Source organism: Netta rufina (assembly GCF_964035555.1).
Source record: "Netta rufina genome assembly, chromosome: 2".
Lineage (NCBI taxonomy): Eukaryota > Metazoa > Chordata > Aves > Anseriformes > Anatidae > Netta > Netta rufina.
In genome coordinates, this window is record NC_140124.1 from 73,677,820 (window position 1) to 73,697,641 (window position 19,822).

A 19,822-nucleotide genomic window follows, 5' to 3' on the forward strand; every position below is an offset into this window, starting at 1 on the left:
TCTATGTCATTTGTTCAGAACAAAGCTACACAAAATAGGTATGCCATTTTGTTCTTACAAAATGTCAGTAAGAAAATAATAATTAAAAATATGATAATAATGAAACCCCGGACATCTGTCACTTCTCTTAACATATATATTTAAGAGTAAGAGGTGATTCTCCAACTCTCTCAGACTACCAGTCTTTCAGGGGGAGGCTGGATACAGATCACTTTATTTACATGAAAGAAAGTGAAAATATCAAATTTTTCAGCTGTTGTAATTTAGATCTAGACACAACTAAAAAAGATCGTTAAAAATGTTTTTAATATTTAAATAAAAATGATTTTAATAATCCATATAATAATCCTTCCCATACACGTAAAGAAAGCCAACACGGTTAATGTCTTAACTCGCTGAACTAATCACACTTGGGTTTTATAATGACCATTAAATCCTTGTCCTGTTTTCAGCTGCGAGCTGCTTCACAGTTTTTTTTTTTATTATATATTTTTCTATTCTTTAAATGTAATTGGTTCCCGAAGCCTTCCCCAAAACACAAAAGAATAGTTTTTTCCAAGGTGAACTCACTTCAGATCCTTGCACATGTCCTCTCACCTGTATTGCATCAGTTCTGGACACAGGTGCATTAAGAAGTAAGCTTTACAATGAATATTCCCTCCATACATTAAATTCTGTAATCACCTATGCTGCAGCATTTAAGACCCTTCTCAGTTTTAATCATTTTAAAGAATAAACCTATAAAACAGAGAAGTAACAATAGATGATACACAGAAGCTACAGCACAGGGATACGGAGAACATGAACTGCAAAAAGAGATATAGCAAAACAAAAAAAAAATATATAGGAAGTCCAGATGTAGTTTTCTACCTGTTGTTTTTTAGATGCCTAGCAATTTGATCCATATAAATGAGCTTATTTGTGAAAAGTTGCTGTAGCCTGTAAAAAACACCAATGAGAAAAGTTCTGTCCTAGTTACCTTCTTTCTCAGAAGCTATTTACTGGGGAAAAAAACAACTTTGACCTTTATTCTGTGTTAATGACTTAAAACAACCTTATTCTGACAAAACGCAGAAGCAGGTGATGTTCTGTCCTGAATGCCCAGAGGAAGCATGAGATGCAGATTATTTTAAGCTACTCTTGTGTTATATGGTGGCTGAATGCTTAACTCCTTAAGTGAATGCTCAGACCATCACTCTTGAAGGAAGAAGCTGATCTATTTTATATAGAAACATTAAATATTCATCAGGCCAAAAAAGGGAGAAGTGAGAAAGATTAAGAAAGGCTCACTGTGGCTAAAACATTAGGAGGTGGCATTCAAATCTTCCTGTAAAATTAAAAAAAAAAAAAAAAAAAAAAAAAAAAAAAGGATTAAAGCTCTATCTCTAGCATCCTCTGTCAGATTTCTCCCTACCTCACTGCAGTCAAAAGCAGGTAACCTCTCCTCTAGCCACATTTTGCACTGAATGTAACTCTGAACTCTGAAAATGTCACTGACTGGCTTCCAAACAAGAATTAGGTATACCTACTTTATGAATTCTGACAGCACTTAGGCATTAATTGGCATCTAGCTGCTCAGTGGAGTAAAGTTCAGATAGTTCTCTGCGCAAGCAGATGGTGGAAAGGCTGAGGTGACATTTTAAGAATGCATGGAACTATTTCATAGACTTATTTAGTTAGTTAGTTATTTTCCCCCCCAGGTTCAGGCAGGTGCTAGAAAACTGTTTGTAATGAGACAAATAAATACACGTGGACATGCCCTGCATTGCATACCCCAGGTCACCTACTGGAGTAATGAAGAATTTGATCTGTGTCTGATCTGGCTGGGCTCCAGAGACATTGCTTCAACCACCTGGCCAAATTTCCAAAACATTTTCATTCACATCTCGAATGTATGCCAAGAAATTTTAGGTGCCTACATGTAAGGGGTGCAAAACATTGCTTTAGGCTTAAGTTTCTAATTGCTATTTGAGAGTCTGACTAGGGTTTTCAAAATTACTTACATGGCCAGCACTTACTGAAATCAAGAAAAAGAATATAAGATATCCAAAAACCTCTTTCAATGCCAAATCACCTTTACAAATCTTGCTTGAGAAAAACATTTGCTCATGAAAAACATTCATTACTGAGATCTTACTAGCAAGTCCAAGAACTGTACTGCTGATGAAAACAGTACAGACATGATGTGCACTGTATTCATAAGTCAGTAAACACTCAAACCATAAAACACATTTGCAATATGTGCATGGAGCTTCTTGTTGGCTTTAATGTAGCCAGTCTGGGTAACAGTAACAATGGAAATGAACCATTAGGACATCCCATGCAAGGCAGCAGTTGAGTTAGTATCCTGAAGTCCCTTGCACTATTCTACCATAAAACCTACCCTGTCATCACTGTTACTGTCCCCTTGTGCTGCCCAAAGTAAATTGATAAAGGCAGCTAAAATATAAAGTGTCCAGACTGCAGCATAGGTATTATTGAACTGCCACAACTTCAGCCCTGTAGTAAATCAGTAGGATGTGCTGGTGTGGATATCCTGTATCTTTCCTTTAAATCAGCAGTTCAGAGATCTATTATTGCTGTGCAGTGGCCCAGAGGAAGGACTCCTTTTTTACAACTTGCCAGTTCAATTACAAGCTTCATATGGATTTAGGAATTTAAGGAGCTGGTGCCTCATTGCTGTCTTTTGATTCAGACTGGTAGTCCAACATCTTGGCACCTCTTAGGTCATTTATGAAAAACTTTCTTCAGAAGAAAAGCATAGAATTTGTTTTTTTTTTTTTTATTTGTTATAATGAAAAGCTATATAAAAACTCATTTTGTCTTACTTTATGCTGCAGCAATTCCAACACACCAGTGTCTGAATCTGGTTTGTATAAAATAAAAGCATTAATTTACATATGTTTACGTACTTCCCCCTCCTTCATAAATGTAAATATTCCCCTCCTTATTCGCCTACCAGTATTGCAAATAAAACTATCAAACACAATTCTTTAATATATCATGCTAAAGCTATTTCTTTCTACTCAATTAGGAGAAGATTTTTTTTTCTGCTGTGTTTGCAACTGGATGAACTTTTGAAGGCATACAGGATTATCCCCTGTTTGAACTCTGAGCTGCAGTGTCTCACTGGATTATGCTCAATGATTAATATTGGGTTAGGACTTAAAACCTGAGAAGAGAAGAATCATAGAATCATTCAGAATCACATGCAAAAGCCATGAAAGAACCCCAGGACTATCAAACATCTGCTGAAAACTGTCTGACAGGGTTTGGTTTTGTGTTCAGGCGTGAGATGATATGGAGTGGAAGCATCAAGAAAAAGTGGATGAATTTGGAGTTACTGAACCAGAGAAGTACCAAGTGGGGCTGATAATTTGAGCATCTGTGTCTCTATCGTCTCTTGCAAAACTATAAATTGCAATCTTGAGCATCTGAACCTGTCCTTCAGGCATCTTTCTCATCTGAATTCTATCAAAACTGTTGAAAATATTGATTACTTTTGTCCTATCACTAAAAAGTCAGCTGAAATAAAGGGGGCTCAGAGGCAAGCAGTGGAATTGAGATTTTTCACATAGAATTTTAAAGATTTCATCTTTTTTATTTAGAAGTGAAAAAAAAAAAAAAAGTGTGATAGAGATGTATAGAGTAGTCAGGGCTATACCAAAAGTAAATAAACTATTCTAATTCATCATTTGTCTTCCAAACTGAAAGACTGAAAGTCAGGAATGTTAAAAATAGGAAAAGGAAATGCTTTGTAGAATGACATGATCAATTTATAGAGTGTTCAATCACCAGGCCTAACAAAATGGGGATTAGATAAGTATCTTAAATGCACGGAATCCCTAACAACCCTTTTTGAACAGAATTTAAAAAAATAAGTAAGGTGTGTTTGGATAAAACCTGCCCCCATATAAACTGTGGCATGATAATCTGTTGAAATGTGTGTTTAACTTTCTCCTAGCTTTTAATTCTTGTCATTTACAGAAATAGGATGGTAGTGGGCTTCTAATCTGATGGTCCTAAGGTCCTACAGTATAGAAAACCTAGCTACATAATCATCTTACATTTCAAATAAAATAAGCTACTCCTTTACAGCAGAACAAATGGTAAAATTGCTGTTTGCTTTACTAAAAGGAATAAACACAGGTGGAAGATGTACAGTACGATAGAGGAGGTAACTCTTCAGCTGTAGATTTCCTGACCTGGTTATTATTTGATTGACTTTTGGGATTCATATTATCCTTTTCAGTTAGAAGCCCTGTCCCAAATGCTGGCCTCAATGGGATGACAATCAGTCAATGAACTACTTCCAGGAAAAATAATCCGTTGCCAACAACTGTGTGCTAAGATGAAAATGGTCAGTTAAAGTTACACGTCTGAGGGTATCTGCAACAGCATTCTCACTCAATGATGGGTGCAGATTGGTGTGTCCGTCAGTCCTTGCTGGAGGTCCTTTTGTCTGCTTCATGCTGCTTCCCTGATCCCTCAGGACTGCTCCATAGCAACATTCATACTGTGACTGTCATTTATTTATGAATTATATCCTTTAAGTTTCTTATAAAAATAACCGGATAGTCCTGAGGATTGTTAGCAGAACCCATGGTAGTCTCTTTAGGTGTGCCATTCTGAATCAAGTCCAAGACAGTATTAAATGTGTTACGGTGAAATGAAATGTGTACAGCCTGTAAAGTTTTTCTTCTTCCTCAGCTATCATTTCTTATATTCACACCTGTCTGAAATCAGAACCTCCTCTGTATTCAGACTTTTCCTCTCTAGACATCAATGATTTCACTTTTACTGCTGGCTTCTGCACAAAAGGTCCCCAGACATAACTGGCAAGTAAGGCTGTCTAGACAGTGTAATATTGCTTTATTGGGATTTTTCAGATAGTTTTTCTGTTTCATTAGAGAAAAAAAAAATAAAATCTGGCACATATCAGAAAATAATATTGACAGTGCTGAGCTTTTCATGAGGACAGTTTGTTTTATTTCCATTGGTCTTTTTCCTACTTAATCAGGACCTGTTTAGCTTTCAAGCTGACTAGCTTGTCTGGGAAGCATAGCAACCTGCCTTGTAATCAACTATGTGGCACAGAAATCAAGGAACTGACAAACAAGCCAGGTTCCCAGCTTCAGAGAAGACTGTTTGGTCTAAAGGTTGCTTGCCAGCCAGTTTAGGTGTAAGGGTCTACTCCATGCTTGGTTTCTCAAGTTGGTATAAAGAATGCTTCTCTACTAATTTGGGAGCCACCTGTTTTGGGATCCACCAGCTAACCTGAGCGATGACTCACCAGCCAGCCATCTGTTTTTTGAGAAAGCGTTTTGACAGAACTGCAGTTCTGTGTCTTTTGATTCTGTAAAAGCTTAGCAAAATTGGCTCCTCCAGAAGGGTTCCAACCAGGTCTGTTGAGACCCATGTTGATCAGAGGCTGAAGGAACATTAAGCTCATGCTCCTGTAAGATCTTTAATGGTTCTTTAATCATGAAAAACCTAAGGTGTATGGGGTAGACATTGTGGACATTGTGTTGGATTGTCCACCTATGAACCTATGCTGTTCTTTACTACAACTGAGAGGAAATGGTAGGTGTCTAGGATTCACTGAATTTTAAGTTCGACAGATAGATATATTTACTTAAATGTCTGACATGTCAGATAGAGATACTCCAGTACGTACTGTTCCTCATTCTGCAGATATGTTTATACCCTTGTTTTATATAGACACTTTTTTCTAAGGTATCTGCAGCATCTTTGCTGTAGACTTTAAACCTTACGGAGTTCTCTAAACAGAGGATAATTTGTCCCTAACAGAATATTTGTGATCAGCGATTTTTTCTCTTTGCTCTTGTAAAGCCAGATTCTCATGAACACTTTTCTTATCACTCCAGGACTTCCTAGGATTAGATCTAATTTGCCACATGGAGTTATTTCTGCACACAGAATTAAAGCCCTTAATCTTATTTGGTTTAGTGACTCCCATTTGCTTAGCAATCTTGAGAGTATTTTGCCTTCTGTTTTGTACTCCTCTAGGGCTGATGATGACTTGATTGATTCACACAATACATCAGTGACTGATTTCTTAGACCGGTTATCTTAGTATAAAATATCATTCATGTCTGATTTTATTATTTTGTTTTACTGTAGTTTTATATACTGAAATGCAGGAGAAGAACATTGGATATGCACATGCTGTTCATGCAAAATATTTTAAAAATCCATTTAAATTGTGGCTCATTATTGTTACCTGAAGTGTCTTCCTAAGATGACGGCTAGGACATGATTGCTTGTCATACATGAAGAGCTACCTTGTGCCAGTGAAGTTTTACACTTGTTTCTTCTGTGAAAAAATTACAAATAGAACCGAGCTGCTAACAAAAAAAATAGCTCAGTGTCTGGAAAGCAACTTTAAAGAAAAATGATGCTTGTAGCTGTGCAGGCAGTAACTTGAAAAGCAGCTTTTATAAAACATATTTAAGGTTTACGGTCACTCAGAGGTTGAGAAAAGTATTACTTTTAAAATATCTTTAATGTTTAAAACCACTTGGTGGTCAAAAAAACAGCTCTTACTGAAAAGATATTTAATGTTTAGAGTCATTTTGTGGTAAGGAAAAAGCAACTAATTGTTAATTTTTAACATTTACAGCTGATCAGTGGCTACTAAAGCAACTATCGATACATGTCTTATGTTGAGACATGCTGTGTGACTGTCTACAAACAATTCCTACGTCTCTCAATACTACACTAAAACACCTTTCCCTCAGCAATAGCATCATTGACAAAAATTAACTCTTAACCCTGACAACTCTAATGCAATATATACTGAACCTGGAGAGGATTATGCAAACTACAATGCAGTACCAATAAGCTTCTCAGTATATACTAAAGGAACTAATACTCAGCATCATAAAAATAACCAACATACACATTCAGAGTAAAACCAAATATCTGAATCTCAATAAAATTATAATATTAATAATAAAGTATTGTCTTGTTAACTTGGTAAAGGGGGTCTATATACAGTTTGACTTGTCTGTGTAAGACAGTAAGACTTGTCTGTGATCAAATGTTACTTACTTATGCTACTGGACTGGAGTAAAGTCAGTGTGGATAGCAATGTAGTGGTTTTATCTGCTGGGAGATGAACTTTTAACTTCGCCCACATCCAGTTAAACACAGTAAAGTATATCTGGATATACAAGAAGTAAGACTTAAATGCTTTGCATGAATTCAGCACTGACACTGACATTTAGTGACTATGAAACCAGCTTGCAGAAAACATTTATTTAGTGTCTCAACCTTTTAGTAGCAAAAGCTTCTTGGACATTATGCTGTGTGCATGTTTGTAGGGTTACATCCATCATTACTTTCATTTTACAAAGATTCTCCTGGCTAAAAATATTTGGCAAATTTCCTTGTTTTGCTGATTATTTCTAACAGCCAAAGTTTGTGAAATAAAACTCACAGCCAGTATGACAATAGCCCCAGTCCTTTAACCATGCAAGCCTTGATTCTCTGCATTGTTTTCTTTCTCCCTTTTGATCTAAAATGATGGTTTTGTCTGTAAGTTTTTCATAGTAGTTGAAGCTGCCTAGGTTGCCTAGTGATCTATCATAATGTCAAGAAAAACTTTTGTTTCAAAAGCTTTTACTGCCTACTTGTAATTTTCTCCCAACATCTCAGTGAGGGTTTTTTTGATATATTTTTTTTTATTGTTGTTTTGTGTGTGTGTGCAATACTCCTTCTACATTGGAAAAACTCTTTGACAAGAGGGCAAGCAGCCATAACCTGCTGTTCCTTATGATCCTCTCTTAAAACTCACCTTTTTCTACAAAGGCTACAAAACCTAGTCTGATGGTCAGTGCAGTAGCTGTTTTTAACTACAACTGAAAAAAAAAAAAAAAAGAAAAAAGAAAAAAGAAAGAATCAAAAAGACAGGATCTGCAATTAACAAATCAGTTCTGAACAAGACACTGAGACATTCTTGAAACATCAACTGTGGTGTGTAAACTGCCATCTGATGTTGTCCCAGAATGGAGAACTGAAACACAGTTATATGACATGAATTTCTTATGAAAAGTGGTCATCACAATGAGGTCACCAGGCCTGACCTAGGTGCTGGACATATTGGTAGGCACTATAGTAAAGTATGGCATCAGAGAACACCAGAAGAGAGGGGTCTGTACAGTGTTGTAAAGGGAAGCCATTCTTTGCAATATCTACTGTTGTGTGAATTGCCAGCTATATCGCTCTAGATTATCTACATGGATAAACAGTATTTAAATTTCCAGAAAGCTTTAAGCAAGGTTCCTAACCAAAGCCTCATTAAAAAATACATGTAAATGATTGGAAAAAAAAATGATAAGAGAGAACAGCCTTGTAACACCCAAATGGTAGGAATAAATGGACAATTTTTATACTACAGGGAGATTGCCATCAGCATCTCTCTTGAACTTGAACTCATAAATTGCCGGTAGAAGAGAATATATAAGCAGGTGACAGCATGACAAAATGAAACACTTGACTGTAAGATGTTGCAGGAGAATCATAACTACCAAATAACTAGGAACAGGAGATTTCGCACTAAGAAATACAAATTAATATGGCTAGGAAAAAATACTTGATCAGCACATTCACAGAGATGGGTACCTCAGTTACCTATCAACTCTTGATCATGGAATCACTGTGGAAAATCCTCCAGAGGTATCATCTCAGTTATCATCCGTGGACAAAGGAGAGAAAATGATTGATGGGAAGTATTAGATATGGAAAAGAGAATAAACAAGAGCCATTATAATCCTACCATACAAATACAGTACATTTCTATCCTGAATATTACATTCAATTCCCACCACTGTCCTTGAGGTTTTGATAACACTAGAAAAAAACATGAGATCAGGGTGTAGATGGAAGGACTGTAGACTGAGGCTGCACAGAATATACCACCAGGCATCTATGCCTATGGAAGTGTGCCAGCTCCTGGCTATACATGGGCAGGCGGCACTAGGTGATGCTCAGCCTGTGTGCAGGTTCCTGAATTTCTGCCTGCACACCAGCTCATCAGGTTAGCTTTCTACAAAATGTTACCCTTTTACATGAAACTACTGGATACATTAACATATGTACAATTTGCTAATGTTTAAATATAAGCCTTTGTCAATGGTAAAAGCAAGCCATAATGAAGTATTTCCTTCACTTCAGAAGGAAAAATTCCAGAAAAATTAGACAGACAGTACCTCAGGGTGGTTGGGTACTGGAACAGGCTCACCGGGGAAGTGGTCATGGCACTGAGCCTGCTGGAGTTCAAGAGTTTAGACAACACTCCCATATACATGTTCTGATTTTTGGGTGGTCCTTTGGGGACCCAAGAGTTGGACTCGATGATCCTTGTGGATCTCTTACAACTTGGGATATTATATGACTCTGTGGTTCTATGATATCCATAACACACTTGTAGTAGTTGACTTGCACCCAGTAAAAATAACCTGATACCAACTTGCTAGTATTACAGAGCATTTTAGTGCTACAGTGTAGTATTACAATTGAGGCTGTTTTGAATAGAATTCAACCATAATCATTAATACTATTTAATGTGAGTATATTCCATTACTATTTCATTAATAACTAAAAAGGCAGAATAATTGCCATGGTGAACCGTAGTTTCTAGAGCCCCCCAAAGCAATAAAGAGCTAATCTAGTGGAAAGGTAATGAAATTGTCTAGGAAAGAACATACGATATCTATATGTAAGGGAACTGATGTGTTTAGTACAGTCCTAGCTGGCCTGCATATAAACATAGAGGCATATAGCAACACCTTAGAAATCAACTAGCAAATTGTGGCAATAGAAGTTATAAATTTGTCACATGCAATACATTGTTAACAATATGTTCAATTAAAACCAGCATTTTCAATGAAAGAAATGCATGAGAAATGCAGATGTAATTCTGTACACATTTTTATGTGTAAATATATATCAAATATATATATCAATATATATCAAATAATGAGATCTTTCCTTGATTGTATGTTTAATGCTGGTATGCCCCAACTCTCAGTCATCTGGACTGATACTTCCAGCAAGGGGATAACCTTGGTTTAAACTCACAATGTATTTGCATGCTTACATGAGCTCTGTTGAAAGAAAAGCTGGCACAGCCACCAGAAGCAACAACATAGTTGATTAAACTATACTGAAGGACAACATATTTTGCTATTACTAACTTAAAAACAGGGAAATTACACCCCCTTCTCAGTCCTCATACATTGAGATTTCTATTTCTGGTTTGTGCTACATTCTGGAATTCATATTAAATCAAGACAATATTTTCAGATAAAGATATTGGTTAAACCAATCCTATACCAGAAAAAAAAAACATAAAATTAGAAATCCAGTCCTTAAGCTTTTATAAATCTCTTATTGGGCACATGGTAACAGCATAGCAATTTGTGTTCTTAGAATATTAGTTCCACTTTGTAATCTGACTCCATCTGCTGAGTTTCTCCGTAGGGAATTTCACATAATTGTTCCTTCCAAAACAAATTCTTCACCATGTAGTATTCTGTAGTCCCTACCCCAACGGTTATGTGAGGAATACACTGCCAGCTTCAGAGGTACCAATATCCTTCCACTATAATATGCACACTAAGAAAGTATCCAAGATGATGGAAGTGATGCATGGGTACAAGAGCCTGCATGTTACACCAGGCTGTAACAAATGGACTTTTCAAGACAATATCTTTTTTGTTTGTATCTGTGATAGGTCTGCATATATCTCCTCTATATATGAGCAGATTAGAGTGCACATGTGAAAGGAGTGAGGCTAATAAGCCATTCAAGCCTTTGACATAAAATAGGTAGGCATCCTGGTCTTAAATTAAGAGTTTTAGAGCATAGCAAATATCCCGATAATGTTATTATTATTATTTTTTTTCTGAGTAAAAAGCATGTGAAGAAATTTGGCTTTCAGTAAGAAATGCACCATTGAGTAAAAATGGCAGTCCTCAAATTATCTTCAGAAAAAGCTAAAAAAATTACCATAATCTTTTTTTAAGGAGTAGTATTGATTAGAGGGAAAACCAACCACAAACAAACAAACAAAAAACCCAACCACCCAACAAAACAAACAAAACCCCCAGTCTACTGAAACTACAGGGGAAACTTTAACAGAACCTCAAAACAAATCTGAAGGGAAAAAAAAAAAATAATTCACCTAAGACATGCATGGACAATAGCACAATGATCTTGGAAAATATTTAGTATGAGAAATGTGGATACTACAGATATCTCTAAACCTTATATTTGTTGAGAAAACCTGATATTGAGGATCCTAAGAATTTATATCTTTTGCTATCACCAGGGTCCAGGATAATGTTGACACACAACTTTATTACAGCCCTGGGACTAGAGCTCCAAATCTGGGAATGAACGTTAAGGTGTATTTTCAGCCACCAAGGCTTCAGGAACAGCAATTAGTAGGAAGACCAGAGATGCTACAAAACTGAGAATGGTTGGCCATAAAAATTTCTAAACTGTGTGTAAGGGGTCTAAAGAACACCTTGCTTCCCAAGGTTTCCCAGCTCCGCACAGTCTTCTCCCACAACTGCAGAGTGTGGTGCTTCAGAGGTATTCTGTAGAATTCACTTAATCGTGGTGTCCGAATGGAACGTATACTGTGTATTTACATTGGGTGTTCTCTTGGAGATAATTACTTGCTCCTTCTCTTCCCTCTATTCCCCTTTCAATATGAATTCTGATGTCTATATTTTGCTCATCATTACCAATCAACTTATGATAAGCTTCTACAAAACTCCGTTTATTGTTGCATGTAGGTGTCATGCAACAATAAAAGACAACTGGTCACAAGAGCCTGTCAGGCTCATAGGAAAGACTTGTAAAGGGTAAAAATAATCATTCTGTAGTGCTTTTCCTGCAAAAGTGAGACAATGCACATGAGTGCAGTTCATAACTACTGTTGCAAAAATATAGCAAGTGAAGAAGGATATTTGGGAATTTAAAACTAAAAAATGAAAGTTAAAAAAAATAGATGAGAGTAAGAGTTTATTAACGTTTTTGCCTAATCCAAGGCAACTATACACTGCAGCAGCTAAAAAATCAAAGGGATTTTCTATGTTATCCTTAGGTAATGGTAGGTGTAGGCATCGCTATAGGTGCAATTAAACCATACTAATGATAAGGAGCAGTAGTAGATCCTTGCATAAGGTAGCAAGAACAGGGATAAGACCAAGCAAGGATGTGGTGAGACCTATACCTGAGAAGACACCATCTCCTGGCACATCACAAATGGCAGAAGGCATTTTTGGGATATTTTTGCTGCAACCCAACAGCAAAATTTCTTATCTGCTTTAGTTACCACTAATTGGAGTTTAGGCCTCTATTTAGAGTACTGTTTCCTTGCCTTGACTTTTCTGATCACTTTTTACCCATCTTTCATTTTTGCTCTAGAGGAAAATAAGAAGTGTTATGAAAACCTCTTTTGGAAGTGATGAATATGCCTGAATAATGTGAAGATCAAAAAGATGCATTTTTGCCATGGCATTTGCTGTTGCTTTTACAAGGGAGAATACATCTAAAAGTATTTATTTTAAACAGCTGTATGCATGATGCATAATAGTTTGTTGAATCTCAGTCACGCAACCCAGTTAATGTTAAGTTAAATCCCAATCAAAAACTACGGTGCACAGCACAACTTGAAAAGAATTTCCCAATGAAATTAAACCACTGTTGGCATTTTGCTTGATATTACATACACTTTTTTTTTTTTAATTAATTTTTTAAATTTTTTAATTAAAAAAAAAAAGGATGACAAACTGGGTTTCATTGTGTAAAGAGAATCACTCATTATTATTTTGCTTGTTTCTCTCTGATCAAGTCTTAAAACAATTTAACAACCAAACATAAACCCACTATTGAGAAAATTCTATTTTAAACTTTCCACAGAAATAGACTTGAAAATATATCAAATCTTTTCCATCTGAAAATAACACAACGGTATTATCATCGGGCATTTCTTATTGGGACAACAACAATAGTGCACCTATAATGTGAATCTACAGATGCATCTCTGTAGGTGACTATACTGAACTCGTCTTTACACACGTATAAGATTAATGTGAACATCTCTCCATGTCTACTCATATCACATTTTATCACATCCTACAACTCTTCATCACAAAATTTAAAATATCCCCTTAATTCCTTATAGCAACTTGTGTAGCTACCTAGTTGCCTCCAGGATTATCGTTCAAAACATCACCACCTGAGCAGTATAGCTGAATCCCTCTGCACATTTCATGGTCAGAAAACTGCTGAATCAGATAGCTACTACAGGGAGCATTAAATGACTCATAATGGCTTCTGAAGTACTGAGACAAGACTTTAGGAGAGGAGATGGCAATAGTCTAAATAAACTAGCACTTGTTTTCCCAGCCCAGCATGGAATTAGCTTCCCAGCCCAGCATGGAATTAGTTTCTGCCTCCCACAAGGAAGCCCAAAGTGCCATCTGGTAGCCAGACACAATTTGTGTTGCAAATGAACTGCTCAGAACCAATGCAGAATCAGCCAGAAGGCAGAGACCCCAAACAACCATTTACTCTATTCTCCAGCAGGGTCAATGCTGTTTATGTCTGTCCTGATAACTATCTATCATGTGTGAAAATTCCCCAAACAAAAACCTATGCTAGTGCTTGTGCTTCAGTATCTTTAGTATCCTTACTACAGCCTACCTTTCTCTGGAGAATAGAAGATTCTCTCCTCCACCTCCTCCATAAGTAAGTAACCTTTATGGACTTGGAAACTTATTACATTTCCAGTCAATATCCCTTTTTTTTTTTTTTTTTTTTTTTTTTCCCTGACTAAGGAATTCAGTGCACTCAATGTTTTCTTGAACAATAGGTTTTTGAGACCTTGGACAAGTCTTGCTGAGCCTGTTCTTGCATTGTGGCAAGCCAGGTGAGGGCAATCATTACATTCAGCACCCACAATGTAGCAGGACAAAGAATTCTCCTCCAGATCATAACTATGGAATCATGCAAATGCTGTAAATTTAACAGCAACATAGTCAAGAGCAATAAATGGCAAGATGTTGTACTGTCTGATTTGCTATAGCAAACAAAGAACATGATCTAGGAAGAGATGGGAATGTTCTTCCTCATGTGAATACAAGGTTTTGGAGCACACAGAATCCCTGTCTTGAGTATCTTTTTTTTTTTTTTTTTCCTTCTCACATCCACGGTGATTAAAAGTTAAAGGCTCTCATTTATACAAGGCAATGAGTTTCTAAGTAAGAAAATAAAGCTAAAATAAAACTGTAATATATATATTTTAAGTATGGAGTGAGACATTTCTAATAATAACTTATATTTTCATATCAGCCTTCTCTGTCCTTCCTCAGCAGGAAATGCATATTGAGACAATTAAGTAATATGCAATTAGTTATCAAGTGTTTAAAGCTTCTTACTCACCCACTGGAGACATTTCTGGGACACTGGCAACGTAAGGCCCATCCAGGAATTTTGGCTCATTATCATTAATGTCCTGCACTTTGATGATGAACTCTGATTCAGGCTCTAGTGGTTTCTTGGTGTCAACATCCACAGCCTGAGCCCGAAGTGTGTAGAAAGGTTTTTCTTCTCGATCTAGGCTCCTTATGGCATGAATGTCTCCTGTGGTCTCATCAATGGTAAAAACAGTGCCGGCACCATCTCCTGAAAGGGTATATTTAACAGTGCCAACTCCCTTGTCCAAGTCAGAATGTAGCTTGAGAACAAAAAGACAAAAAGGTAGGAAAGGAACATTAATGGCTTTCTCTAGGCTGGAAAGCAATTATTATTTTTTTTTCTCTGATGTAAAATAGAAGGAGTTGGAGGAATCAATTTCCTAAGACCTTAACTGCCTCTAAGTGCACACAAAAATAAGGGTAGAATGTTAATGTTTTTATTTCCACCTCGTATTTTGTACAGACAGCATTTCAAAATTCTACCTGCTTTCTCCCATGAACACTGCTCACTACTTACACTGCAGTGAAACAGAGCTTCATTTCATTAGAAACTGAAATTAAAGACCAAATAATGGAAAAACACCAATAACCACATCAAACAAATGTGAGATGACATGAGAGGGTGTCAAAAACCTTCATAGGCATTTGCCTTTCACAGAAGTAGAAGAGAATCAGCTAATTTTCATTTCACACATAAGAGCTTGTTGAAATCCTAAACTCAAAGTCAAAAGTGGTTTAAAAAGGACAATATACTCCTCCTCAATCATAGTTTATGCTAAACAGAAGTTAAAAATACTGCTTCCTATCCACAAATATTTGGTAATTTGTTTCTGTCTTAAGGTACTCAGAGGATGGTGTGAAGCTAGGCATTCTTCTCCTCTTTGGAAAAATATAGAAAAAAAATCAATTCTAACTCGATCATTTCCACCTTCAATACCAATAAAAATATTTTCCAGCCTATTTGAATGTTAAATCTCTACTTCTTTTAGAAAATACTTGTGTTCAAGTTATTAGAGATTTTTATCCTTTTAATCATTCTCTAATGTAGCATTTAATAGTACTTAAATGTAGAAATTTTTGAAATAGAAATACAGTCTGATGAACTTCTTTCTCATATGCCTTTATCTGTTTTATGCTCATCCTTCAAATACAACTAGAAGTTCTGAATATATATTCAAGGTTACATCACCAATGCTGAAACAGCTTTTTAAATACTTACTTGCTTTTCCCATCTAATGAGAACTAAAGAGATCTCTATAATGGACGCAGGTTGGAATGGAGTTTTCAAAAGTGAATTCCCTTAAGCAGTATAGTAAAGAGATTATGGATATACATGTAAGCTTTATTTACATGATGTACTGCCCAAGGTGAAACACAATAGAGGAAACATGGGACATGAAATTAGATTATGTAGAAAATGAATTACTGAGAAACTAAATGGTTTTGGTAATGGGGCAAGAAGCTAAGCTGCAGAGAAAGAGGTAAAGGTAATTATTAACATTTATTGCTATTGCCTTGAAATTGAAAATAGGTCCTTGTGACTGTGGAGGAGGTCATGGTTTGTGGGATAGAGCAAACATGAACATAGTCTCTTCTTTGCCTACTTTTCATCTCATCATTCTTGCTCAGTGAATATACTGGATTCTGATTTTTCATCTGGTTGCCACCTACACAGGTTTTCAAATTATCTTTTGAGTCAGAAGTAAAGCATTTTGCTTCTTGAGCACTGGTTCACTGTGGAAAAATTCAAAGGAAGTTAATTCTTTTCCTCCTAGGGAGTTAAATATTCCTTCCTTGTGAAATGAAAAGATAATGCAGCCTGAGATAATTAACGTCTATTTCTTCCTCATCATTTTAATTTAAGTGGCTCACAAGCGTCCTGCTGTTCCATTATACCTTGCTCAGTTAAAACTTGGTATTTTCCTTCCATTATCAGATAGAGGCTTACAGACACACACATAGTGAAACAAAATAAAAATATGCTGAGAAAGATCAAATAAATATGTAATTTTATAAAGAGAATTTTACCTTTTTTTTGTTGTTGTTTGTGTCACTGTATTTAAAAAAGACAAGAAAAGAAAAGAAAAAAGTCTGGGCTTTATTGTGAAGTCCACCTTGTTCCATACTCCTGGAAGTAGGAATATCACAGAGCAAAAGAATGTATCTAAGCAGGGATTTGTCAATAGGGAAGCATGCCAAGAATATTATCTCTACTCCCATCTCCTCATCAGACTTGGCACTAAAGCTGAGATGGTTGAGTGTCTTTCTGATTGCCAGGGTTTACATTCAACTAGTAACAAATCAGGCTGCATTGCATATGTTATCTGAATGCTTGGATTATACTACAGAGAAATAATTCTAGCCGTTTCCCCTAGTTGGGGAAAAATGTAAAAAATATAGAATGAAGAAAGCAAAACAAGGACTCCTAAGAGGGAGGAAGAAGGAAATAAGAAGAGAAGCACAAGCGTATCTTTTTCAAATGTACTGGAGTAAAAAAAAATGTAATTGGCAGCATTAGCAATTCTACAGTTATAGATGTGTTTACTGTGCTTACTTCAGAAACATCACTCAGCTGGTATAACCTAGGAACCATTTCATTGATTTAACCAGATCCGTATTGTTTTGCATTAGCTGGAATCTGTCACATTGTGTTTATTTCATCAAACCACGCTAATCTGCTCACTTTGTTACAGGCTTCTCAGATGCCATTGCTGGACAATGGGCAAATGAATACTTATTTGTAATCCACATTGAGATATGCAATTTGTGGGGCAATTCAACATTACAAAGTGTCTAATTAGTGTAGTTAAATCGCTGATTGCTTTAATTTAAATTGAACGAAATTCTCCAGAAATAAAAAGGCATGCAATATTGACATTCAGATGAATGGACAGACAAAGAAGAACTAGCATTGGTTGGACTTGCACAGCGCTAGAAAGTAGTCTTAATTTTGAATGCTTTAAACTTTCAAGAATACAGTTTAGGCTAAAGAATAAGTGCCTGCTAGTGTGTCTTGGATTTATGTGCTACAAGCTGCTCTGGAAGAAAAGATATTTTTGTGTGTGTGTGTTGAAAATCAGACAGAAGATTTGCAAGAGACTACTTTTTCTGACACTGTGCAGCAGTAGTTTTGTTCTGGTATCCCATTTTTCCTTGTTGCTTGTACTTCTGCATGTTGCATGTATTTCCTAATTCCTATTCTTTGCTTAAAACTACAGGACAAGAGAACAAGTACTCAAATCTTATTTGCGCCCCCCACCCTCCCACCCCCATTTACTTTTCAGAATTACTTGAATTTACTGTAACATTGAGGTACAAATGATTGCATTTTTTTTTCTGTAAATCCTAGATGTTAAAAATGCCACAAAGGTTTGAAAATGCAAAGGATTCATTTCCAGCATTGCTCAAATCTGTTCTGTTATTTTCTCTACCTAAGTAACGCAGAGACAATTTTTAGTGTCAGATTTTTGGGCAAATCTGCACCAAGTGTAAAATTTGTGATTTTTTGCAGCAAACTGTTAATGCAGAAAATCATGGATATTCTTCTGTGATGGCAGATAAAGATACGTGATCTATACTTCTTGCTAATGTGTGCAAACAGTAGCACATTTGGCAAAGGAATGACTGATAAAAAAATCAAGTATGAATAATAAGATGGGGACTATTGTGAAAAACATTGTGTAAATCTATGCAGAAACTATGGCAATGCTCTTGAATCACATCCAATACCAGATGCCAGACTGAGTCAGTCTGAGTCTAGTCCATGTGATCTAGCAATCTGCTCCAGGCTGTAAGTAGCTGAAAGCTAGTTTGCTTTATGGAGAAGAAAAAAGTTGGTAACACATCATCATCCCAGAATGGCTCAGGTTGGAAGAGACCTTAATGATCATCTCATTCCAACCCCCTGCCATGGGCAGGGGCACCACCCACAGGTTGTCCTAAACATCTCTAGGGGTGGGGCATCCACAACCTCTCTGGGCAACTTGTTCAAGTGACTTACCACCCGCTGAGTGAAGAATTTCCTCCTAACCTGTAATCTAAATTTCCCTTCTATTAGTTTATAACCATTCCCCCTGTCCTGTCATAATGTGACTGAGCAAAGAGTTGCTATCCATCTTTTTATAAGTTCCATTTAAGTATTAAAAAGCTGTAATGAGGTCTCCCCAGAGTCTTCTCTTCTTCAGGTTGAACATCCCCAGCTGTCTCAGCCTTTCTTCATAGGAGAAGTGCTCCAGCCCTGTGACCATCTTTGTGGCCCTCCTCTGGACCTGTTCTAACACGCTTCTTGTGCTGGGGGCCCCAGACCCGGACACAGTGTTCCAGGTGGTGCCTGGAGTACTCACTACAAGCACACCAGGTAGAAATAATGTATTCAGTTCTTCAGGCAGTTATGTCTAATTCCTAGAAAGCAGTATGATTATTTACAATTTAGCAATAAATGTTATGGCAGGCCATAGCACTTCCTCTCCTTCCTTACTTCCACTTTTGAAAACAAAATCCATTTATTTGATTTGGTAACCTCTTACAAATGTTTACAATGTACCTCTGGAATTAATTCTGCAGGAAGTCAAATTCTTCGAAAATTCTTAGGAAAAAAAAAAAAAAAGTAGGATTTAAAAAAAAAAAATCTCACAATATTTTATTAGGATATTTTCAGAATCAAACCATTGAAGGCATTAAAGAAAGCAGAAGAAAAACAAAAATAACACAACAACCAACCAACCCAACCAAATATTTAAATTGTAAAATACTCTAGACTTAAAATGAAATAACCACTATATCAGTACATGATATATAAGAACAAAGGCTATGACATTCAATTGGATTGCTGTGATATTAATTTGACAGCAATACAGATATTTAAAAGTTGTTTCACAAATGGTCTCATTCACTTTCTGAATTTCCACTCTGTAAACAACCAATAAAAAAAAATAAAAGGTAGAGAATGAAAAGAGGAGGAAATAAAAAGGTTTTAAAAGTCAAGATATGTTGAACATCCCCAAATTGATACATTCACATAGTGATATACTCTGAGATTCAAAGTTTTATTCTATTGCCAATTTCACAGGTTTACAAAAATCATTCTTCACTTTATTTATTGCTAGTAGATCAATTTAAATGCTATATTGCATTCCATATCTGGACTACAAAACATTGCTGAATTGTTCCATGATATTAACCCTTCTCTTCATACACAATTGTACTAGTGAAAAATCCTATACCTATACAGCATTTTTCATTATGCAGCATGTTTTATGACCTTATTTCATTATTTACTCTGCCTGTATCTACTTCTAAGTATTTCC

General features: G+C 36.2%; 1 protein-coding gene across 2 annotated transcripts in view; it reads right to left on the bottom strand.

Moving 5' to 3' along the window:
• Positions 1-19,822, bottom strand: part of CDH12 (cadherin 12) — a gene marked incomplete at both ends in the record, with an annotated part of 172,330 nt that overhangs the window by 120,779 nt on the left and 31,729 nt on the right. For both annotated transcript variants that reach the window (XM_084281811.1, XM_084281810.1), the window contains one exon: positions 14,482-14,776. In XM_084281811.1, the coding sequence (XP_084137937.1) occupies positions 14,482-14,776 (295 nt within the window). The remainder of the gene's footprint in view (positions 1-14,481; positions 14,777-19,822) is intronic.